This window comes from Tympanuchus pallidicinctus, unplaced genomic scaffold (genome assembly GCF_026119805.1).
Source record: "Tympanuchus pallidicinctus isolate F22 unplaced genomic scaffold, pur_lepc_1.0 scaffold2, whole genome shotgun sequence".
NCBI lineage: Eukaryota > Metazoa > Chordata > Aves > Galliformes > Phasianidae > Tympanuchus > Tympanuchus pallidicinctus.
This window is the reverse complement of record NW_026294721.1, coordinates 15,648,546-15,674,717: the sequence shown is the minus strand read 5'-3', so window position 1 is coordinate 15,674,717 and position 26,172 is coordinate 15,648,546. Positions and strand designations below refer to the sequence as shown.

Genomic DNA, 26,172 nt, shown 5'->3' with positions numbered 1-26,172 from the left:
TGTGATGCTGTCACAACCTCAGAACTGCATACTGTATGTCATGTCATGTCAGTCTGTGCTAACAGCTTTTCTCCATTCAACATACTTGCACACTAAAAATATTTAAACAAATAAACAAATTTGATTAAGCATGGTTCCATCTGATGGGAATAGGAAAGGTCATGTGCACACCATTTTTTAGTTCTCAACAGCTGAGGATCATTTTTGGAATCAGATGCTGCTAATCTCATATTTAGCAATGCCTGAAGCAGTTCTGGCACCTCCCTCCCACTGCAGATTCTTCAAGAAGGCCGATGTCTCATCACTTTTTTCTTTTTCTTATTTGCCATTTAATTGCATCCGAATTACTATAGGCAGCTTGAAGACTCAGACTGTAAATCACCTATTATTTTTTAATTTTTTAACTCATCATTTGAATATAATCTTTTAATCTTAGAAAGCATTAAGAATACCTTCCTTTCCTTAATAATATATGATGATCCACATTTACTTGGAAATTCATGAGATAGGAATATGAGTGAAACGTTTCTTTTTTCTGAGTTGTAGATAAGAGGCAAAAGTGCCTGAAGAAAACATAAGCATACTACAGTCATATCATTTGGCCATCTAATTCTGCATCACAGTTAGCTCCAGTCAGTAAATACTGGTATTTACTTGTTAAAAGAATAAATAAATGAATAATAGATGAAAATGCGAGATGGAACATCTATGAGGTCCTTTCTCAGACTTATAAATTCTGAAGATTTCATTCAGTCATAAGGAAGGAGTTCTCTTTTCTAGATAGGAACTTTCTGCTCAGGTTAGACAAAGAACACTTCTGCAGTGGAAGCAGAACAAAAAGTAATGCTGTAAGTGCCAGAGTGGTTCTCTTTTTGCTACACTTAACATTTTTAAAGGAAACCCCTTTGCTTCTGAATAATTGTTACTTACTTAGATTCCACCCTAAATTTATTATAGACAATTTATAGCTGTGTTCATTTCTGAGTATTATAAAGTTTAGAAATTTTCAGCATACTTTGCTAAAAGGACATCCCATTACTCTGGAACATTGATTACATATTCCAAAATACATTACCAAAATTGTGACAGATCTTATCATACATATCCTATCCTTTAAACAAGTTCTCCTTTATACAGAAATATGAAGTTTTAAGAAGATAAAAATTGCACTTTGATATCAGTATTTATTTAGTAGCATTGGTTTTGTTTTGTTTTGTTTTTCTTTTGAAAACTCTGTTCAGATGCCTAACAGAAATATATTCTTAGAAAATTTCAGACTGTTCTCTGTGAAGATTTGCAGGTCACATCTACTTTTCAGACTTATTAAATCTCTTTGAGCATTAGTTAATCTGATCCTTCAGTGTTACTCTATGAATTAAAGTCTGACATAAAGTCTTTGGTAAAACGTTGTCTCTCCCTCCACTTCTGGCAATTTCCTTCAGCCTTCTACTACAAATTTCAGCTTTCCATTTCTATCTAAAACTGTTTCCTTCAGGCTCTTGATTCAGATCCTCTCTTTTAAATCTGAAGATATCAGATGTCCTCTTAACTCTCCCAGTCCACTGGAATCAATAGTTCACCTTATTGGTCTTTCCTTTGATCTCTGGCACTTGTGGAGGAGATTTTTGTAGGTTCACAGCCATGACTTTCTCTGGCCACTTCAGAACATGCATTTTAATTTCTTTACAAATATATGAGCTCTTCCTTTAAATTATCTCAGTCATTTCTTTCTTTGTTTATGAGCAATTTCATTATTGTTCTATCTTTGTTAACAAAAAACTTAATTTCCACTTTCCCTGCTTCGTATCTCATGCCAACATTGTTGTTTACTTTTGGATCAACAGCAGTATATTTTTTTAATGCCTTTTGATTATGGCTTACATTTATATTAGTACAGAAATAAAAATGCATAGGACTCACATAAATGTCAATACATTGCTGAGGATGGGTTCCAGAGAATTGTAGAAACAGAACAAGAAAAGGCAGATTGCCATTCTATAAGTTTGTCTCAGAAGAAAATTGTTAATACTGTGTCTTGCATTCTTTATGAAGCTTTGCGTGCAATTATTTGCACCATTTTGGACTTTTTTGACTTAGCTGCATTTATTTGCTTTTATTTTATCTTCTGTGTTTCACTTTGAGATCATCACTGCCTCTATTAATATTTCATTTGAGTGACAGGTTCCTACTGACCTGATTTTCCAGTGTACTTATTTCTGCAATCCCTGCTATGAAAAGTTAGGCATAACAGACAATTGGAGTGTGATGTAATGTTCTTGTGTAAGTATAAGACACAAGAAGTTATGATTCATGAAGATCATCCCTTTCAAAGTACAGGGAACTTAACCTTTACTTTCCAATGTTTGACATACTGATTCCTACTCATCAAAGAAGCCATCAGTAACATTGTGTATTAGTGTCATTTTCGTTACATCTATTACACTTATCTCCTTTAAAAAAATTAAAAAAAAAGATTTTTCTTTGTCTGTTTTATCAGTTTTCATGGCTTATGTGCAGAGTCTGGATTCCCTGTAGTTTGTATTGTGCTTTATATCTGACTGTTAAAGAACGGATTTGCTCTGAATACGTGGTTTAGTGAGAGGGAAGCTTTTCAGTGACATGCATGAAGCACATAAAATCTCTGCAACATTAAAGTAGGTAGGTCAGTAAAAAGAAGGAGAAAACCTATTTCAGGCTGGAATAGAAAGCCACGAAAGTAGGAAGTTGATCTGTATAACAAAGTGTTATGCATGTATGCATTATGAAGACAAGATTATGGGCATGAGTTACATGTGAGATACTGCTGTGGGTCACTAGTTCTTTGGTAACTGCCCTTGTACATGTTTTAGATATTTATCATTTTTATCACTATCACAAACAGAGGCCCTTCCTCATGAAGACAGACAGGAACACATCTGCCTTTGGTAGAAAAATGTATCATGTATCAACAACAACAACAAAATAGAATGGGATGTTGAACTGCAAAAAAACAACAAAAACTGTAACTCTTGAAGGCTTTTACTAAAGAGCTCATTCATATCTTAGCAAATCAGTAGGCTTAAGCGTTCACATTAATTGCAGAAAAGTAAACTCAATGTCAGTTAAACATAAGGTGCATGAGGCTCATAGTCTTTATTGTCTGGTTGATGTCACCTGCTTTTTTCAAATAGGAAAATGAATTTTTTGGTTTCTTTTCTCTAGCTAAAAGGAAAAAGAATTTAGATGAACACATTTCAATTATACATGTAACCAACAGCTTCAAGGTATAGTTTATATTTAAAGAGATAGCCTCTTTTAAGAGTTCCTCTTAAACCCTTAAATTCTGGTAATAAGCAAAATGCAAAAGCTGGAGTATAGCAGATGCATTGTGCATGCAACTATCAAATATACAGTGAGAAAATATATGCAAAACTATTAAATATAGATAAAAATAGTCACGAAAAATGCAAAATATTTGCTATTTGTTATCACAATAATCATTATTTATTTATTTCTGGTACTTCATTAGAGGTTTAAATGCCCACAGAGATGTACCACTTTTTGTGTTTTGACTTATAAAACTGGATTACAGCTTAACCATAATTCAATCCTATAACTGAGTGAGGTTCACTGAATAGCTAAAGGATTTGTAAGGTGCTAGAAGGATAATAAGCCCTAGGGACAAAGACCAAAGTAGGTCTTCAGTCCTGACACATTCTCACACAGAGACTTCCTTCCAGAACTTTGGAAGAGCACCTCCATTGCATTAGAAATGTGGAGAAGCATTGCCCCACTTTCTCTTCCAAGCCTCTGCAATTGATCAGTGTTCATAACTAAAAATACTTTAAAATGAAGGTAGTTGTTCTAGGTCACAATAATTACTGTAGTGATTTAGGGAATATGCCTATGTATAATTTTCTAATTCATTTTGAGAATATGAACTCTGTACTTGTAACTGTGTCAGGCTGAAGACTTCATTTTCTCTCTGGATCCTCTCAAAATTCTCTGTTATATTTCTACATCCAATTTAGAGAAACAGCTAACAAAGGATTGTCATGCTTTGATTATCTTCAATTGCATGAAAGTATTTTTGATCAATTTTGAGTAACATTGCCACAGGTGAAATAGAAATAGGATAATTTGTCACGTGTTTTGGTCATTGTTGTTTTTTAAATATTTGATGAGCTAAGTTAAAGAGGAAGTGTATTGGAGGTTTATTATATACTGTAATTGATGCTTGATCCTCAGGTGTTATACTGTAATTCAGAGTGTTGGTCAAAATTGTTCTTTGGTAAAGGATGTTTTTAAATAGCATTAGGGTAGAGCTTGCATTATTCATGGGCTTTGTAAGCTAGATTTACCACTCCGTTGTGATGCAGGAATTTTATATCCTGAGAGAGCATCTGGAAACGAAAAGCAGATTTACAGTTTTGCACACTGCAACTTTGAAAGTTCAAAACACATTGAAAGTAATCCCCAACCTCCAGACAAGGGAGTGCTCAGCAAAGGAACAATTTACAGAAGCTTTGAAGATTGTCTGCTATAAAGACCAACCAAACAAAATGTGAACAGGCAATATTATTTTAAAACAATGAGTATTTCAGGATATATATTTAGAACATCAACAATTCCTGAAGGAACTTATTGTTTGAAGTGCAGTCTCCTGGCAGACTAGGAGAAAAAAAGTGCCTTCAAACTATTCTAATGAATTCTCAAGCAGTTACTGTGAGATTTGGTACTGGCTAGAAGGTTTTATTTCCATTAAACGTAGTCCCAATAGAACTTATATTAAAAGCCAATGGAGGAATTCAGGTGAATACAGGAGGAATAGTTATGTCTATTCCAGAGGCCAGACTTTAGGTCTATACAAGTTATTAAATCTTGATTGATAAGTTATCATGCTCATCTTTGCACGTTTTTACATAGAAACAGGTGATTATCCTCTAAAGCTTCCAGACTGAATATTCTGGATTCTCTCAGCAATGTTTTTTCATACATTCTCAAAAGCGATTTGTGAAGGCTCCATTGTACTTTGCTACAGCATGTTTTCATGTGTTCATGTTATTCATGTTATATATATACAGCATGTTTTCAGGTGTTATTCAGCTCATGTCTTGCAATTTAAACCTTATATAAAATAACATCACGCTCAGCCTACCTGATTTTAAGTCAGTTTCCCATTCCATAGCTTCTCCATTCTTCCAGATGCCTTTGGACAACACTGACTTCTCAGTCTAAACTGGCACTTCACTTTTGTTGCATAATTACTAGCATTTCAGGCTTCAGCAGCAGTCAGTCAGTCCGTACAGCACTTAGCCAAAAAGCAGGAGTTGGTGAACAGCAGTTTTTTTGCTAAGATAATGTGGCAGGAGGGTTGGAGATTCATGATCCTTGAGGTCCCTTCCAACCCAGGTCCTTCTGTGATTTCTGTGAATAAAATGATATGTAGTTGGAAATGATTAGTAATATCCAGAATGATTTTGATACTTGTTATAAAATAGGTGTCCCTGGTAAACACAACGTCTGTTAAATTGAAATAATCTCAAAATAGGAAGAAACTTGTGGCAAATCAAACAGTTGAGTAAGCTACATGTTAGATGAGTGTGTTATGTGCAAGTCTGCAAAAATATCTTTTTCTGTCTTAGTATTGCAAACAAAAGCAAAAGGCAAAGTGCCCACATTCCCCTTTCCTCACATACTGATTTTGTCTCTTTGAATAACTTTTGTGAGCTTCAGTAAAACCAAATTATTTATCTTTCTCTCCTTACAAGAAGGGAATTAAGAGATGGTCTCTTCCACCTGTAGATTACGGACATTTTCTGGTCCATTATTACTGTTATAAACTTGACCACAAAATCCCAGGAGGATAACCACAGAGTGGCAGTCACTTATGCTTCTTTTGTCTTATTTTTACCCCCTTACTGCAGTTTTTTCCCCTTTCTTTTCCAAGTCTTCATGGCAGTAGCCATTATGATGCTACGATAGGTGTTTTTATGCCAAAACTTCATAGGTCTGTTAGTTGATCAGGTCTGTGCACCTGTAGTTTTTTCATTAACACTGAATATATTCCTACTGTCTAGCTTGCTTCTAAGGCAACCTGCAGTTAATTTGAAATTTGAATCCAATATATGGGTTGGTGTTCAAATCTCATTGTACCTAACTATGCCCAAAGTATGCAATGTATGCACTGGCTTTTTTCATGGACTGGATTCATGAAATTCGTGAAACATATGAGTGTCTTCCATTCAGTTAAGTTTTTCTTTTAAAATCTTGTGTTCACAAACTTTAAAATGAGGATGGCAATAATTTGTACAACCCATGCCTGAAAATAACGCACATTCTGTGCACTTTCGAGTCCTGTTGTTGGTAAATGTGGTACATTTTCCTTGCCTGCAGAAGCACAGAGGCTTAGGGATCAGTATATTCATACTATTCAATTCTGACACTTTGATTATGTGTCCATATTGTGTAAAACATAAGGAGCAATTTTTTTACAGCAGAATTTTAATGCACGTTACACAGATCCCAGAAAGGCTTTCTTGCAATTACCCGAAAGGATTTATGATTTCTCAGACCACAAGGGCCACATTGTGTGTGAAAGTGTCTTTCTTCTCTATACATATTATTCTTTGTAAAGGAACAGAAGTTTAACTTCCTCAGAGCTCTGAAAAGCCTGAAATTTAGAGACATATTGACTGAAGAAGTTCATCAACCTGAGACTTTGTCTTTACAAATATACTGACTAGGAAGTGCTTATTAACAAAGACAGTAATTATTTCTCCATGATGTTCTGATAGTGTTAGGTGAAGGATCAGCCTTGCTGCAATGTAGAGTAGATACCACTAGCATAAAAACGAATTATTGATACTTAACATAGCCTACAACTTTCTCTTTTGTATTAAATGGTCATTACAGCATTAAAAGAACCAGTAGGGTGCCATTTCACAATATACTTAATGTGATGTAACTGCAAATGAGATACACCAAAGTGTGGATCCTATCAGCTATTTTGAACTTGGGTCTAGAAAATAACAATTAAATGGTAAGAATCTTCTTTAGATTTAGTCTTCTGTAAAGTCAATAGTCTTTTATAGTTCACATCACTTTTTACAGTGCCACTGTAGACTAGAACAAATGTCATTTTCTGGTAATAGCCACCAGGGGTAAGCCCATGTATCACACATGAAGGAGTTATCTGGATTTTGAGAGTTTAAAAAAGAAAGTTTGAAAACAGCTGCGTTGATTGGAAGTACATCTACTGGCAACTCCCAATGCATTGCATTTGTGCTATATGGTAACATCTATTCAGAGAGAAGAAAATTTTCTGTTTCCGTGTCAGTTTGAGATGCATGAATTCAATCAGTATTTGCTTTTGACTTTGGTGGGACAATTTTTTAACATAATGATTCTGGAGTAGGAAATAATGTGGCTTATCTACATATTTTTACTTTAGTTATACATAATAAGTATCAAACAACAGCTTTGGAGATCTTTGCTGTAAAAGTGCATAAGGAAATAGGCAGAAAACTACCATTTTTCTGTGATAAGATAAGCTATCCTATAGCTTTCCTCTCTGATGCCATTCATGTGCTCATTCTTGGCTTTTACATCACAGTAAAAGTTTCTCTGCAGATCTGACCTCTTTGCTACTGCTCAGCTCCTTATCAAAAGCTTTAGTTTCATTGAAGGAGAAATCAGTAGGGCCTCCGATGTTTGGGAAGGAGCGAGTGTCACTCAGAACTGTTACGAATATTTACAAAGCTGATCTGCCTAGAGGAGGCTAAGAGGAGACTTCACAAAAAGAAGTTCTAAAGATGCAACATTCAAGTCCAGGATTTTGCTGAAATCACTGCAGATATTATAGGAAGCCATATCTGTTGATAGGAGTCTGACACAGGTCTCAGTGTCAAAATACAAGGTTTTGAATTGCAAGAGATGTATAAAAAGACATGTAAAGTATTCTTGCCTGCTTGACACACAAAAGTACTGGTACATGCTTTTCACTGCATGCTCCCAGATCAAATAACTGGGCAATTTTAGAATTCAGTTGTCAGCTGCTTTCATTCAGCTTTCAGTACTGTTAAATTACTAATAATACAGTCTGGTGACAGCAGTAGGGCTATACTCCAGGAACACTAAAATTAGATAATGGAGATCTTTCATTAAAGTCAGAGAAGGAGAATGGAGAAGAGAAAGCTTTCTGATACTGCCCTAACACATATTGTTTAACTACTATCTGTTTTGATTTACTTCCAATAATCTGTTCTTGTATAAGACCACAGTCATCTTATCAGTCCAAGCTGTTATGAGAAGAATTAGTGAGGAGCCAGCACAAAAGGGATGTGATGGATGATAACACAGGAAATTAGATTTCTAAGTGCTGAAGAGAAACATTACAAAACTCAAATACCGGTAAATAACTGCTGTCTCCATCTATTACCCTGGAAGAGGCTGCACTGATGTTCCTAAAAGCCAGTTCCTATAATTTTAATAATTGAAACTGCACTTGATCTTACACACATTTTGTTTCATTAGACATAAAGGCAGTTTTGGTTGTTCTTCAGAGCAGCACAGAGATGTATATGGAAGAAAACAGTATACAGACTTTTAAAACGTGTCTACCAAAATACGTATTATTATGTCTTGATTAGGAAGACAAATGAGAAATAAAACCTGAAAGACTTTGATTTCGAAGGATGCTGTTTGTTAGTGACCAAATCTTTAAGCAAGTGTTAGTGAGATTAGCTTCAGGTAATAAATTATCTGAGGAAGGTGAAGGCTGATTTGATTCATGAGTTAGCAGGTCTTATTTATATCTGTTGTATCTCATTGCATACATTTCTGAACTGTTTTATCAAAAACATTCTTAATAAATGTTTACAAATGACCAACATATTGCAGTACTAAATAATCAGAAGTACCTATAATCCAAATATCAGGAGAGGAAAAAAGTGGAAGGAACCAATTGTCAGTAATTTGAGTTTGTGTTTTCCTGGTCAGAGAGCTTGCTGGCAGCAGTCTATTAGCTTCTTCAGAACCAGGGTTGCCAATATGATTTGTTGGTTTGTTTTGATCAACTGCTGTGCTAATGGCTAAAAGAGATGCATGATCCCTGCTTGACAGGCTTAACAATCTAAAGTCATATTTGACCAATCTGAAAATTCTTGATGAGTTGTATATAGAGAAAGAGATTTATAGCAAATGAGGAGCCATTTGCCCTACTTAAGGATTCATCTTGTTTCACAGGAACATAAAAACATAAAAACAAAGCTGATGAGATTGTCAGATATTCATTTAATCTGTTGCCTTAACACTTACAGTATTTGTGACAAATTTTAAAACAACAAAACTAATGATGGGCCCACAACATATTTACAGGGAATTTACTTGATTAAATTAGGATGATTTTCCAAAAGCATAATACAATACAGAGGCTGATCCAAAAGTAATGCCTCCCATTCTATTTTGCTGGTCCATGACATCAGAGATGAGGCAGATGTTGGTGGTATGGCAGCAGAAGTTGAACCTTCCCACCAGTATTTTCTTACACTGTGTGGCTGTGTGAGAAATGGTAGCAGAGCAGCAGTCCAACAAAATGGCGTCTGAAATGGAAGTGTGTATGAAGCAAAGATGTGTCACTGAATTCCTCCATGGGGAAAAAACTGTGTCCGTTCACATTTATGGAGGCCGAACAGTGGATGTGAGTATAGTGAGGCAGTGGGTGGTGCATTTCAGCAGTGGTGACAGTGTCAGTGGTCACCTCCACTGGTAGAGATGGTTATGAGTGCAGCATGCAGGCTCTTGTTCACTGCTGGTGAAAATGTTAATTAATAGTGGTGACTGTGTTGAAATATAGGTTTTCTAGCTGAGAGTGCTCTATCAGATAGCGTTACTATGCTCTTTGCGAATTTTGTAAAATAAATACGAGGCATTGCTTTCAGAGCAACCTATGTATAACCCCTTTTCTGAAACCTAAGCTTATTACTTTTTGTTTGTTACCCAACATCAGAATATTCTTTTCCTTTTTGTGACAACCTTATGCACATTTCATACCATTATATTGTTTCCCTTCAGGCTTCTCCTTTCTAGATCAAAAAATGTGCTTTTTCAGTTCTTTTCTTTTAGTGTCCTGTTTTCATTCCTTTTACTCAACTATACACTCACTGAAGCTGTCTGTGACCTTGATAGATAGTACCTTAGCACAGACATAAGCCAGTATCTGAAACTTTATTAATTTTGCCAAGCCATTCTTTCTTCAGGGAATACTTCACACTTGTCTTGAATGGCTTGTATCCTTGAGGGTTTACAGTTATTTTTCCGAGTTGCCAAAAGCTCTCTGAATTCCAGTCTTGCCTTCAGTGTCCTCCCTGTTGTTTCCAAATGACTGCTAGATCAGTAATTTAAACTGTAATAACTGTTATTTCTTGCAACTTGCCGAATCTGGAATGTGATTATCTAGAGTAGATGTAGTTTTGTGAAGAAAAGTATTCTAATCATAGCAAGATGAGCTGTTTATGACAGTTATATGCTTTTTCCTGCTTTTAACAATAAGCTAATCACAAGTAATTTACAATATAAATGACTCCATGGGAATATTCTCCCTTTTTTGGTTTTGGTCCATTAATGTTTTTTAATTGAAGTACTGCAAGCAAATTTATTACTTACACAAAAATGCAGATAATTTATAAGTGGTACTAAATAATGGATACTAATAAGAAATATATATATATAAATTACTAGCAGCTAAGATAAAGATTAACTTAAGAAAATGTGATTTTAGAGACTTTAGACTTGAATTGCACTTTCTGCCCCCTGGTCAGGGATACAGATCCAATCCTGTGTTATAACTGCATTATAGCAAACAAAATCCAAAGCAACGTAACCTTAGTTTTCAGTGAAACTACACAGTTTTAAATCTACCCACTGTCTGCCACTCCCATTTTTTTGTGCAATTGCATGACTAGTTCTACTAATATGTGTTACACAACAGTATGAAACAGCAATAGCCAAGCAATGTAAATCCATTTTGTCACTGAAGATACTTCTCTTCGAGCATGTGTGTGTAATAGAATGTGATAGTCAATTAGACTAAAGGTCACATCTGTGTGCTCTTCCATATAGTTTCTGTCTATTAAATTGAATGTTGATAATGATTTCAAATCCACCTGTTCTTAGAGGTTATATGCTTGCTGGAAAATGACACAATTTCATCTGCCATGAGTATTATGAATTTATGATTACCAATGAATCACTGATCCTCAATATTATAGTTTAATCAAATGTTCCCTGGGGCATATTTTAATCTTAGATCATTAGTGTGATTTTTATTTGAACTCAGTAAGAGATGTAATAGGAAATACCCAATAGCAATCTGAAAGGCAAAAATTTTTATAGGGGTTTCAAATATTGTTAGAGTCTCATTTTAACATTATTTAGTGAAGTAGTTTAGACTGGTTTGATATTCTGTCTGTGAAAGGTGCTGTATTTTAGGTGTCCGGGGAAGTCTTCCAAAAGAGCAAGAGCCCTTCAAATGAAATAAATGCACTTACAGAAGTGCCTAAAGCCTTTTCTGAGTACTTTTTTCCTTTGCTTTCTATTAGCTTAAGCACTTAGTGGATTGAAACACAGGTAAAAAAAAAAAAATAAAAAATCTTGCTGTATTTCTTTTTGCACAGTAGGTATTATGAACAAAACACAGCTGCAGGCAGTTTAGAATATTGGGTTGCAGCTTTCATAAGGAAGCAGTTAGTTTGAAAATCTTCCTGTCATCACGTCACAGCGTATATTCCAAATTGCCAGCAAGAGAGGAGGAAAAGAATAGTCTTTCAGATACCTTAACATATCTGGTCCAGTAGTTGAGATCTGGCTAGAAATAATGAATTTATATCCAATGTACTTTGTTATTTCTATGTTGAAGAATAGTATTTTGTAGCTGAGATTTTCCTTTATCAAATATTGCCTTTGTATTTGTTTTAGTTTCCATGGAAATAAATGGGAGGCATTATTTTTGGGTCAACCTACATAATAATTTTGTATCAACCTATGTAATGATAAACTCTATGCAATGAGTCACACTAGATGAAGTTTCTGCCTAGTATACATTTGAATGCATATCAATCAAGGACTTGTTACTTCTTAAATTGACACCTTTTTTCCTTAACTTTCTAATGAAAAATTGATTACTTCAGCATAGCTTTTAACTACGTTTCTTTGACTTTTAACTGTTGACTTAACTGTTTCTTTGACTTTTAAAATATCATTTGATTGTTAATTTCATCTAATGTGCAGAAATAGTCCTCAATAAAATAATTCTTTTATGAAGAATGATGAGCATCCTTGGGTGCATTTAACTCTGAACTCTGAATTGTCCTAGGAAATTCTAGCAGTTTTCATTGAGTAGAACCATGCCAACCTAGAGAATTAACACTGTGCAGTTATCTGTGAAGAATTTGTATGTATACTGCAAGATCATGATGCAAAAGAAAATCTGAATATTTTGGTTTGTCCCTTTGTCAAATAGATAAATGCCAGAGTTTTCTATTTTTTCTCCTCCTGCTGCTGCTATTGTCTTTACACTTGTGATTTTATTGCTTTTATGTGAGATGACATCATGGGGATAGGATCTGTGTGTCCTACTTCCAGGCTTTGATCTAGTCTTATGTGCAACATCAGTAAGGTCAAAATGTGCTTTCTTAAAAACTTTTTTTAACCAATTTTAACCAATTTAACAATGTTTCAGATTATCTTCAGGATCCTGTATCTGCTGCAACAAGTCTTAAATGAGTCACCTGGAAGACATAATTGTGATCTCTGGGCTAAACTTAGAGATAATTTTCTCTTACACCATTACTCTGAAAGGATTTCTGGCATCACTTCTAGTTACAATTAGTTCACTTTAGTACATTTCTTAAGGAAGCACCATAAGAATGAAAAGGAGCCCTTTAAAATTCACATTTCAGATGTCATCAGCTCTGCAGTATAGAACACACAAAACTAAAATTTTTTGCAAATCTGAAAGAGATTGCAGTCTAGAATGTATTAGCAAATTATCCAAGGGGACAAAACAACATTTTGTTTTGATTTTTGTTTTATTTGTTAATGCTATGAATGCAATTAGTGTGAATTATATTCTTAAGACCATTTAGGAGAGATTTTGACAAAAGCAGCACAGTAATTCCTCTGAGGGTATAAATTCAGTATGAAATGCCAGATGTGGTGTGTTAATTCCACAGACTTCTGTAATGAATGTTTAAAAATGATAATAAACAAATTTTTGACAAAGTCTGTTATAATTAATTCCCAGGTGAATATTCTTAATGGTGTATTGAAGAATATCTTATAAGAATCATACATAGAAAAGATAACAATCCAAGTTGGAAAAAAACACAGGAACAAAGGTGTCATTCGAAACTGTGCATCCTTTTTTTCTATGTATTTTCCTTGCAAACATGATTAAAAGGCAAATTCCTTTTGAAGACAGTGGTTTCAAACAAAGCATAGCTCAGAATTGGAGAGAAATGAGTTTTCTGTATGTAAACGCTTATTTCAATGTATGTGTTTTCTACCTGCTTTTTTAAAAGTGTTTTTTTAAAAGGTGTTTTTTAAAAAGTTTACGAGATAGTTATCCTATATGATAAGAGACACTGTAACAATTCTGACATCAGTAGAACCCTAAAGGCTGAATTACTTCCAGCTACATCTTTGCCCCCAGGAAAGATTATTTTCTACTGGTTTCTACCACCACTCTGTATTGTCCTCTCAGAAATATTGGCTCAATCTCAGCATTAGTGTAAGCAGTCTCAATAGTATTTTGTTGACATGTCTAAGGAAATATATGAGTTGAGTAATGAGATTGTATTTCTGAATTAACTGCCCTAATGGTTGTGTCACAGGTTACCTGAGGAAAGAGAAAGGATGGGGGACATTAATTGAGGGTATATTGCACTGTGAAAAAGAACTACGCTTGATCACAAGAATTCATTAAGTTATACAGTAATGAAGTCCTTCGTTAAATTGATACATACAGTTATCTCTGATTATTTATACTTACTGGTTTCAGAATAAATAGTCGCTGAAAGATGTTTTATTGTGTAATTCTTTCACAGTAGGTCCAAGGAGAAGGTATGTAAGAGGAAATTCTTAAAGACAGCCCACTTTCTGAACCTCAGTAATTTTCAGAAGTTTCAGGACCCAAATTCCCTTAGGAGGAAACTGCAGGTAAAACAATACAAGCCTGACAGTATCTATGTGTTGTGGATGTAGCCACTCAATTTGATTTGACTTTTGAGAGCCCTGTGATTTGTTTTCTGTAAACATAAGTGATCTGGAAGAAAAATGAAAGAAAAAGCACACTAAAAGCACACTGCTATTCTTCTCTGAGCTGGCTAATTAGTTGTTTTGTAACACAAGGCAGCAGGACAGACATTGTTCTGGGAGGTTCCTGTACTGCTCACACAATCCCACTTTCATGTACATGTTCCTGTGTAACACCTTAAATTTAGAGTAGCAGCACCAGTTTTAAAATCACACTTAAATATGAGAAATCCTTTTTTTTTTTCCTTTTTTTTTAAAAAACAAATATGATTCCTATCAGTGTCCCCAGTGCCCCAGTCTATAGGTCACCAGCAACAGTTTGTTTGCTGTTTCCTCGCAGACCTTTAAAAACTGTTGAATTATGCATTCTTCAGAAAATACCAGCTGGTGTTTTTGTGTTTGTTCCATTATGAATTTTTTTTTTTTTTTTTCACTTCAGAAGAAATACATAGGAGGATTCTTTTCTTTAAAAGTAAATAAAACCAGCCACATTGAAAGGCTCTTCTGCTGCTAGTTTAAAAAAAAAAAAAAAAGTATGGAAACTTCTGCATAAATGCTGTAGATGGGAAGGCACAATCTGAATCAGGATCATTCTTCTTTATTATTGATGAAAAATTCTAATGAATTCTGGATTTACCAAAATAGATGAGTTAGGTGTGAGTGAACCTTTTTTAAATAATACATAAAATTGGAGACTTCCTTCACTATGGCTTCTTTCCTCACATACAGAAAATATATCACCAGACTGATATTTTTCCTCTTTTAATTCCTGTTAGATAAGTCAGAATTGTTGGTCTTCCTGTAAGTACTGGTGGTATCCTACACTAAGAATTCTGATATGTGTATAATTTTTCAGTACATGCCCAAGACTAAAAATGAAAGGTATTCTCTTTGCAAATCGTATTTCAGTCTATTGCTTAAGAAAGTCTTCAACAACTGACAGTAGCTGTAGTGTTTCTCTTCCAAGGCATTCTGTACTTTTTTACACACTGCTTCCTCTACCCATAGCACAGTTTCTGTTGGTTGGTTTCCAAAACTGTTTCAGAAAACCACAACTACAGGTAAATGATGTCAGTTGCTATACTCTTATCCGCTAATGCTATAATCTCATTGTTGAAAGCAATCAAATTTGTCAGACACAATTTGTCGTTAGTGAAGCCATGCTACTTCAGTAACCATCTCAGTTTCATATCATATATTATCATATATATATATATCATATATTCCAGGATCTGCTTTGTGATCTTGTCGGGCACAGAAGTGAGACCAAGTGGCATGCTTTTCCCTAGACCTTCCCTTTTTCCCCTTTTTTAGAAATTGGGTTGTTTCCCCTTTTCCAGTAAGTGAGAATTTCACTGGACTATCACAACTTCTCAAATATAATGGAGATTGGCTTAGAAATTGCATCTGCCAGTTCCCTCAAGATCCTACAATGCATCTCATGAGGTTCCATGGACTCATGTAACTTTAGGTTCCTTAAATGATCTTGAACCTGTTCTTCTAATTCAGTATGTCCTTCTTCATTCTCCCAGTCCACATCCTTCCTTGCATGGTGTGGATAAAGCACTTTCTGGTGAAGACTGAGTCAATAATGTTACTGAATACCTAAGCATTCTTAGGTAACCAGGTCTCTTGTTTTCTTCTAGAGAAAGCTCACATTTATGACACATTTGGAAGTAACTGATTCCAAGCACAAAGATTTAGACTGTGAGAAATGCAGTCCTGGCACATAGTCTTCCGTCACAGTTAAAAGCTCCTTCAGGCTGAAAGTAAGTTTGTGCCTCATAGCCCATGACAGAGCACTGCGGGGCTCACTGAGTGAAGTTGAAGTCACTTATTCCTGTTCAGTAGTTGCACTAATCGTTTTATCTAGTACTGGTTTTTAGGTGATTCATTTTATTTTATTTTTAAATTTACATAGTTCTGCATAAGAGTACCTAAGGATCAGGTCTACCTTGGATTTATTGTAGTAGTTTTCATGAGAATGTACATTAATGTCTTTGTCCAAAGCAACCAAGTAGATGAGAAAGCAGCAATAACAACAGAAATAATGGGACAAATAATACAAAGCAGCACATCTTATATGTCTTTATTCATGGTCACAGCTCTACAAGTTTCTAAGTACAAATTCAGTCTCGTGCTATGAATAGAAAAGTTTTAGGGTATGGTTAAAAAAGAACACATGGACAGTTCTCCTTACCTTTTGCATGCAGTGGTATGAGTAGAAAGAGTGAAACTCCTACCTGAAAATTGAGAGACATGGGTGATCTCCGAGGGAAGAAAGGAAGACGTGTGTGCTATGTTAAAGTAACTAGAGACTTTCCCAAGACAGGAGGGGAACATTGGTGATGGACTAATGTGGGAAGGGAAGTATAGGAGAGATGTTTATAAAGGCTGCAAAGCAGCAAGCACTACACTTATGTCAGGGCAATACACTTAAAACAAAGTGGGAAAATTGTCTTTGTAGCAGAGTTTGAATGGAATGCAGGAAATATTTACAAAAAAAAGGAATGTAACAGATGCACAAGTGCGAACTATTATAAAAAGGTTATATGGTGGAATAGAAACTACAGGCAAAAGAGAAAGTGAGCGCTAACAGCTGAGAAGTCCTTTAAGCAGGGAGAAGAGGTGCAAAATCAAGAGGATGTAATCAAATACCTTCACTTTCTGCAGAGGTTTGTTTCTCTTATCTTGCAGCCTGAATTGCCACAGGGAAGACTTGTAAGTAGTATCAGAATGTTGTGGTCAGAATTTGTGTATGCCTGTGTGTGCAAGTATTAGTTCATAGTAAAAAGCACTTTTTAAAAAGCCATCCAAAAATAATGTTTTAAACTGTTATACAGCAAGTGACCTTTCTTTTATGTTTCAGCGTTAACTGCTCCCTTGGGTCCTTTGCAAAGGTTAGAAAAACATCAGGATAAAAAGCCAGTGATCAGTTGAACTTTTTTTTTCTAATGTTTTTGTGCAATCTGGTGTCAAAGTTACTTTATAAGTCAAATTTTATATGTCTTTGTTCAAAACAACTGATTTTATTAGCACTTTTGCCCACTGAAATGGAAAGAACTTTGCTCTAATTGTCTTGCTAGTGCTTTGTGAATTTGCCAACCTTTTGAACTGTAATTCATAGAAAAAGCTAACAGAAATAGCTTATTGGTGTATTTTCTCATACCTACTGCATGAGTCAGGTAAATTTGTTATGACAGTGTATGATTATCTAACATTTTTTCAGGCTGTTGCTCATTAATAATCTGATGTTTTTGAAATAGATTAGATGCCTTCCCAATTCATGTCCAAAGCTTACAGTAAAAGCAATTTCTAATCTCAAAAAGTAGCTTGGAATAACTCAATTAATTTCTTTTGCTAAGATTAGAAGGAAAATGCTCATAGCTGAGAAATGGGAAGGATTTATATTCTTTTCTTCTAGTTCTATTTTATAACTTTTTAAATGAAGTACATAGTGAAAGGCATTATTTTTGGCTTCTTACAGTCTCTTTGCAAAAGAAAAAGTGTATTCTTCATTACTTTGTCATTTCCCTTTTCTGTCTTGTTCAAAAATGTAATTGCTACAGTAGCAGGATTCAGACCAATGACACATAGAGCATTTTACTTCAAGAAAGAAAACTAGCAGTTTAGGCAGCAGCAGCTTAAAACTATCAGTGTTAACTAGGGATTTGGTAACTTCTGTAAGAAGGTGTGGTGTAATGTCACTATCACCTCAAAGCACCAAAATTTGCAATCTAAGTGGAGAATATATACTTTAGATCCAGATGCTTCTGTCTTGAAGTTGACTTTGACAATGGTCTTAGAAGTGAACTCCATTTGAATGATCTAGGTTACAGCTGACTCCTTTGGGGCTAGTTCAGCAGAACTGAAAAGTGTGCACTGGTTTCATTTAACTGTTTTGTGAAAGTTCTCTGAGCTTTTGATGAGACATCTTTCATAAGAACTAAATTCATATAAAGCATTAAAAAAACCGCAACACATTACAATGATAGCCTCTAGCACTGCAGGTTGTTTCCACTCAGACTAATTGAATAATATTGTGAACACTATGAAGACATATGCTAGAAGTTATTCATTAAAAATGTCTGTTACTAGTCTTACCCAAGTTTCTATAAAATACAAAAGCACCATTCTCTGTAAAGTACAGGGATGTACAGGGATGTTGTGAGTAGCTGCTGCCTCTAGCACCTGGGGGACCAAGGATTCTCCAACTGTCGGGACAGCACCCCTCATTCATGCTGTTCACTGGCCATAGCCTGCTGCAGGGGACATACACCATTCCCAATCCCAAGGTTGGGGCTGAGATCCCCACTTGCTGCACTGAGCAGCGGGGAGATCCCCAACTCAAGTAGATGACACCGCAGGGCAGGGTGCCCACAACCTTGGTGTGACTGTTCACTGTGCTCAAACGTCTTATTATCCCAAATACCCTCAAATCTTTATGTTCTTCTTGTCTCCCTTTACTTGTCAGTTACAAACCCATGTTGCCTCTCCCCAAAGCTGTCTCTGGAGATTCTTGATGGTTAGGTACATTGCCATTGAGATATCCAGGTGAGTCTACTTATTGTTAGTGCCTATTTTGCTCCTGCTGTAATGTCCACCTTTCTTAAGCTGTGAGAATATTTCTTTTCTCTTCAATCTTTGTCTCTAGAAGCCATCTGCAAGATCTCTAGCACAAATTAGATGAGAATTTTTCTCTATAGTTAAAGGTTCCTTCAGCATCACTGATTTCATCTGCCAATCTATTTCAGCTGCACTGTATTGACTATGAATAGTAGCCAGTGTGGTTTTCCCTGAGTGGAGTGTCCTTCCTGAATTTTAAACATTCTTGAATTGCTTGCAGATTTTCTTTGGCCCAGAGTCCATACTAATTGCTTGTTTCTTTGAGAGAAATTGTCATTCCTTAAAAGCTATAAAAATATGTTTGAATCAAAGCTGAATGAAAAACAAAAAATAGTTCTTTAGATTCTCATGTATACATCAATTTTTAACAGTCCATCAGAAAATGCTGCATTACAAAGCTGTTGGCAGTTAAGCTTTGTTGTTCAGCATTTTTATTTCACTTCTAAAATCCCCTTGAACAATACTAAATCAGGAATTTCATTAATAATAATGTACAACTATTCACTGCTTACAACAGTAAGAGAGCCTAACAAAAACATTGTGCTTAACAGGCTTTTTTTCATTTTTATTTTTTAAATTTATCTGTATCATTTCAGAACTCTTCTTCAAGTATTTTTTTCCTTTGATCTAGTACTCCTCTAACTTAAAAACCCCTTCTTCCTTATCTGTTTCTTTCCTAGATCCCTAAATGATAACCTTCTCTATGCTGATACAGTTTGCTGTGTGATAATTTGTATGTAGTACCATTAATTAAAAACTTCTGTGCTCTTCCCATAAGGAAGAATTTAAAAAAAAAAAAAAAAAAAAAAAGGAGGGAAAAATAAAAGGAAACTGCATAGCTCAGAATAGCAGTCAAATCTGGTTCATTGTGTATCTTCTCATATGCTCACCTGGGCCGTTTCATGTGAGATTTTTCAAGCTCTGCACAGGGGAATCTCTACAGGATTTTTTTTGCGTTTGAGCTCCTGGAAATGATTACAAAGTATTAGATAATGTTTGCATTAAACATAGAAACTATTTATAACTTCAGAAGTTCTTTATTCTGAAAATCTGCACAGTTTTATTGTGGAGGTGTTATCTGAATAATAAAGCTGTATTTGGGAAATTTAACAAATACTGAAATGAAAAAAGAGCGGTCATTTCTCTGTTTTAAATTGTTTGTGCTTTTACACATCTTTATGTCCTTCTCTCCGGTGTTATTAAGTATTTCATCTCTTCTTTTATTCTTTTTCCTATCTCCCACCCCACAAATGCCCAACGTATTCCATTCTGTGATTATTGTTTTAGGCAAAATCCCTTTTTCTCTACTTTTTGTTTACAATCCATGCTAAGCACTGTTGGTCTCTGGAATTCCATTTTGATTCTGACCTCTAACTGGTTGGTAGGTAAGTGTGGCTGCCAGCTCCTCATCTCAGTCTGCCCCTGGAAATCTGATGTAAAACAGTGTGTACAAGGGAACTGAGACAGATGGACAGCAGTCTTATTCCTGAAAGTGTTTCAAAGCAATCCCTAAAATGCTGCTGTACATTTTTTCTGCTCAACACCTTTATGGCTCCTCCCTGTAGATCTGTTGTAGTTTATAGGGTTGTGTGGTCTGTGAAGCTAACAGATGTATTTTGGAATGAAAAACAGATGGGGCAGAACAGGATGAATCACTAAAATTATATCTGTACATAGAAATGGGATTGGCAAGAAAGCTTTCCCAGTTTGGCTAAAAATGTTGAAGATCCATAGAGTAGCTTAATGATAACTCAGACAGTTCCTCAGCAGGTGTTTCCAAAAACTGAGACTTATAAATATTTCTGTTGTACATCATTTTGTTTCATTCCCAGGCTCACTAAGTAGAAGGAACACATTCTGATTCGGCTCTCTTCCACAAGTCTTGAACTATGAATATGAAAAACTGCACTCGTTTTGTCTCCCTTGCTCTTCCATCTGTGCTGAAACATTAGCAGTTCAGTGGGGCTGACAGCTCTTAAGGTCCTGGGAGAAATTTGAACATACAGCTGAAATTGAGTGCAAACCAGTATGCCAAGAAAACACTTCATGCTTTTTTTTTTTCCCTCCAGAATCTTTGTCAACTCCTACCAAATTTTTAGATCCAGGAAAATGTAAGCTTGGCTTTCACACTTTATATTAGGCCTCTTCCAAACTAAAGAACTAAAATACAATGTAGGCATTTTTTCCCACCTTCTTCAGAAGACTTTAAGTACTGTAAGTGAAAAAATGCAAATTCCAGCAAGCTGTACTGCTGAGACGCTGGATGCGGCCAGTGGACTGTAAATAGTGCTGAGTAAAAGGTAGAGCAAGACTTAAACACAGGAAGCTTATCTTCTGGCTTTACCAAATAAAGGAAAGAGAAAAGTACTCAGATGTGTGTGCCTTCTAGGTTGAAGTTTAGCAGCCAAATCCCATTATAGAAGGTCAACATTAAGGTGGGAAGCAAGGCAAGAGAGAGCTGTTTTTAGTAGTGGGAATTTGCTGTAGCGAAGGTTGTGTAAGAATTTAAGTACAAGGACAGCTACAACACCAACAGTCCATCTTGTGTTATTAGGGGGGATGCAAGCCAGAATGCTATTCTGCTGAGCAGAAGACTACCAACAAAAAGTGGCTACCTGCCCTTGTTTTCATGCTGGCTGCAGAACATTTGCAATGAAAACAAGTGCATTTAGGAAGAGAGATGTTTTGCCTCTACAGACTCCTGCAAAGTTCTCTTTGATTGATGTTCTTTGCTGGGTTGGTTTGACCTGTTTCTGTAACAGTAGGGCAATACACAGTAAAGCAAAGACATATGTCTGAATAAATGTGTAAAGAGTTAAGATGGGTCTAGTCTAGGTTTAGGTATAGTAGATTATGAATGTATGGTAATCTATAAATCATAATTTACAATGCATACACCATAATTTTTATATTCTACTATACACATATTGTACTATAAACTACACATATTATACTTTTATTTATACAGTTGTGGATTAACAGTTCTTTAGTTTAAATCTCTGTAAATCAGAGGTTTAAACAATTGCTTTTTTTATTTGTTGCAACTGCAGATATAAATTATGGTAAATAGCAGCACTCTTAAAGTTTGTCTCATATGCCTAAAATCTATCCATATACAGAACATGTCTCAGTACAGCAGTATCTAGATGTAAAGGTGTGTAGGGCATGCTCTAGTTAGAGCAGTTTGTGTGAAGTGTGAGCACCTCTTGAGACAAAAAAACACAATTCCAGCTGGTGTGGTATGGAGATGAGTTTTAGGACGTTCCCATTGTGAATTCTGGGGTAAAGTGTGTCTCGGGGTTTAACTTCAATTGCAGAAGAACAAATTATCAAACTAAAGAGCAAGGAGCCCTAGTTAACTAACCTGAATATGAAGAAGTCTAACACAGCCCATGGGAGTTTGTGACTGACTGGGTGAGGGATAACAGTTGTGAAATCTCTAGATGACAAAACATTAACAAATGAAATCAAGATGAGTTTGGAAAAAATCAGTTTCTGAATATCACTTTGCTGGCTATGAATTACTATCATTCTCTTCTATAGCAGTTTGAAGGAAGACAGTCACGATCACGGCATTACTATCTCATGGCTTTCCACCTCTTCATTAATATCTATTTTGAAGATCAATGTTAAGACAATAATCTCTCATTATATTAACACAACACAGACTGCAGCATACTTTCTTGGTGGTGAATTTTTTGCTTAATCAAATCTGTGAGCTTGAAAAGTACACAATCTATTGGGTTCTCCAAGGCAGTGTGTGCATCTTCAGTAATTACATGGATTCTGTGGACCTGTAGACCTGTGTAACTATGTAGTAATGTAAAAAAGTGCAGGAGTTACATGAAGTCCAAACTGAGCTTTACTTTTCTTAGGAGCATTAATCATTTGGTAAACTGTTGTACAGATGTTAAGTCACTCATTTGCAGCAAATACCCATCTAGGAGATGTTTGCTCATATCATCCATTTTGTATAAAATGGTCAATCAGTCAGATGTTGCAGGCATTTAGGCTAACAATTTCCTTTTCAATAAATAAGGATAGTTTGGTTTACCTACTTTATGGCACGTCAACATCGGTTATTCAGCCATGTTAATATTGATGAAAATATAAATAATACATATAACTACATATATATATATATATATGTATATATATATATGTTAAACTTCAAATATTAAAGAAAAGGTAGACTGGTTGTTAATTGTAGTCAATAATTTAATTTTCAGAAAAGGCAAAAGTGCCAGGTTGGTTATCTTAGTTGCTGAATGTACGATATGAAAAAACTCAATCTTGGAAGTAGAAGATTGCCATAAAGGACAACAAAAGATATATTTAAGTTTTTATTTGTGTGGTGGTTTTTTGTGTATGTTTTTCCACATTAAACCTAAATTCAAATAATTAATTAAATACAGTTAAAAATCTTTAAAGTATTTCTAGCATTAAAATCTTTAGAAACACACCTGCTTTGTGTTGTTTCAAATATACAACCTGATGCATGTGTGGGATGTTCTAAAGTGGGTTATAAGAACTTCGGCAGGTTATAAGAACTTTTCCAGGGATGCACACATACAAAACATCCCCTTTGTTGGAAAGATACGACAAAATGGTTTTGTTGTCCTGATCAAAAATTCAGGTTGCCCTTGGCAATTCAGGATGGCTGTTGTCTGTTTGGCCTTTCCCCATAAGGATTCTGCTATAATGATAAACTGCAGCATGTACAGAAATTGTTCTCAAACCTACGTTAACAATACTGATAATATATTTTTTAGGTTTCCTCTACGCTCAGAACAGTGCCAAACGCAGTATTAAAGAGCGACTTATGAAGCTCTTGCCCTGCTCGGCTGCCAAAACGACATCTCCTGTTACTCAAAGCAAGTTTTATTTTTCATTTGATTTTGATTTTGATTTCTTTTTTAGGTTTGCATGCAACAAAATTTGTACTTTCATTAACTGCTTGTTGAAAAGAGAAGATATCTGCTGAATGAATGATCTATTCATGTTTAGAAGGAGTGATGGACAGGCTGCTAACAGATTTGTCTGTGCAGAGCATAACGGCAATATACCAGTGCCAGAGTCTGCTCTGCAGTAGATTCTGGGTTGGGATTTATGCTCTGCAGGCTAGCTGGAAAGTGGTTCACTGGTGAAATTAAATGCTTGTTCTCACTGTATTTGCAAATTGGTAGCTCTTTTGTACACAAGTACAAATGTTTGTGTTCTTGCTGTTCAGCTCATAGGATAGTATCAGCAGTACTGGTTTAGCTGAAAGGCTTGGCCCTACATGTTTTTGTTATGTAATACCAAACTTTGTAGGAAATGAAACCTGATATACATATCTGGAAGAAAAAAAAAAATAGAGCTTGAAAACAAACTATATGAATGTAGAGTTTAAGGACAAGCACACTGACTTTTTCTTTGATGTCTTGATCCTATGCTCTGACAAAATGCAATCCTTTCAGAGACTGTCCAACCGGAAGAAACAGATGGACAGATTCACCATCCATATATACCCAGATAAAGACAAATTAGAGCAATAACACTAATACAAATAACACTAATACATTCCTATATCTTTTTTGTTGATATAACTTGATATTAAATATCCCTGTGGACCCAATTCATACATTCCTATATCTTTTTTGCTGATATAACTTGATATTAAATATCCCTGTGGACCCAATTCAATCTAGATTAATTTGACTTTATTCTATGCACTCATTTTAGCAGCTAAAATTAGATGCTGAGTGGTCCCTATGCTTCCAGTATCCTCTTCTTAGCAAAGCATATATCAGTATAAAACAAGTGCCTCTAAGAGCAGTTCCCCATGTCCAGTGATCATGGAAAAATCCGAGATCACTAGGCTATGAACACAGGCCCCAGATTAAGCACCAAGACTTCAGTGGTATGGACATAGGATTTCTTTCTGCTACCCAGTTTTTTTCATGTGTGCCTCCATAGAGAAGACTGTTCTTCTATGTTACTTTCTCTCCTTTCTAGTCATTTGAGATCTCAAAGATGAAAAGCAGTAAGGATTTGGTTGCACAGTAACATTTTCATTGTGATTTCAGTTGATGTGTTTTACTGTAGCTTAAAAAAGGCATTCACTGTAGTGACAGCTTTAAGTAGAAACTGCTTACACCTACATGACCTGAGAATGATAGTCCTAGACTAAAAAGAAATGGAAGGTTTTATTCCTTTGTCTGATGTTTGGAGAGCGACATGTTCTTATTCCTTGCACATCTCTGTGCGACATTTTTGTCTATACAGGTAACATGAAAATATTTAAATTTTCTCAAAATCTCTGACCATGCAAAATGTGCTTTTTTGAGCTGAAAGTATTTTTACAAGCCGAAAGAGAAGACAAGGTAGAACTTGCATTAGTTGTTTCATATTTAAGAACCAAGTAGTAAAAAGAAAAGATGAAGTCGACATTTTCCTCTGTGCTCTTGTACATAATGAGATGTTGTTTTAAATGAGAATATTACATTAAATGAAAATATTACATTAAATTGTAGATGTACATTGTTGTTTTTGTATTTTGACATAATGTGCTATTTGATTTCTTCTGGCATGAAAGAAACAACATTCCTGATGTACTGGGAATGAAGTCAGAACTACCTACAATGACCACCACATAATATGAATTCCTTAGAAAATTTACTAGGAATAGATTTAAAGCAAGTATTTTGTTGAAGAACTGCCAACCCTTAATTTGCAGTTGCATATGCAGTTGTGTATTGCAATTGAATATGTGCAGAAAAGGGTTATTTTAATAATAAAGATAAAAACTTATTTCAGCCTTCCCATTCAACAGTACATCCTCAGAGTGCTTTTTCTTATTTGTGTATTTTAGACTGGTAAGTCTAGACTTAAGATTGGTTTTGGAATAGTGTGTATGCATGCCATTATTAAATAAATAAGGGAGATGAAATTTGGGATCTGTACAGGCAAACGTATATGCACAATTTTTACAGGTATGCCCTAAATTTTGATTCGTTTTTATCATTATTTAAGGAGTATGTCTGTTTTTCGCATTGATTTTACCATTTTGTTATTTAATATGTGATGGAAGGTTCAAAGCATAGCTCCTGTAGCAAATGCCTTAAAAACTGTCTCTACTGTTTAGCTGGAAGATAACTCATTAATGACACCCATATGATTATTTATTTAATATATTAAGAAGTAAATATGAACTTGTTTCTCTTTTTCAGCTGAGATATATTAGCACTTTGTGAAAAATGTGAAAAAAGAGTT

The 26,172-nt window shown here is 35.2% G+C and overlaps 1 protein-coding gene across 13 annotated transcripts in view; it reads left to right on the top strand.

The window, feature by feature from the left end:
- The window catches only part of KCNIP4 (potassium voltage-gated channel interacting protein 4), a 375,732-nt gene that overhangs the window by 306,985 nt on the left and 42,575 nt on the right, over positions 1-26,172 (top strand). For 3 of the 13 annotated variants that reach the window (XM_052682834.1, XM_052682844.1, XM_052682833.1), the window contains exon 2: positions 23,691-23,792. The exons of the other annotated variants lie outside the window; for them this stretch is intronic. In XM_052682834.1, coding sequence (XP_052538794.1) covers positions 23,691-23,792 — 102 coding nt within the window. The remainder of the gene's footprint in view (positions 1-23,690; positions 23,793-26,172) is intronic. 13 annotated transcript variants of the gene reach the window in all.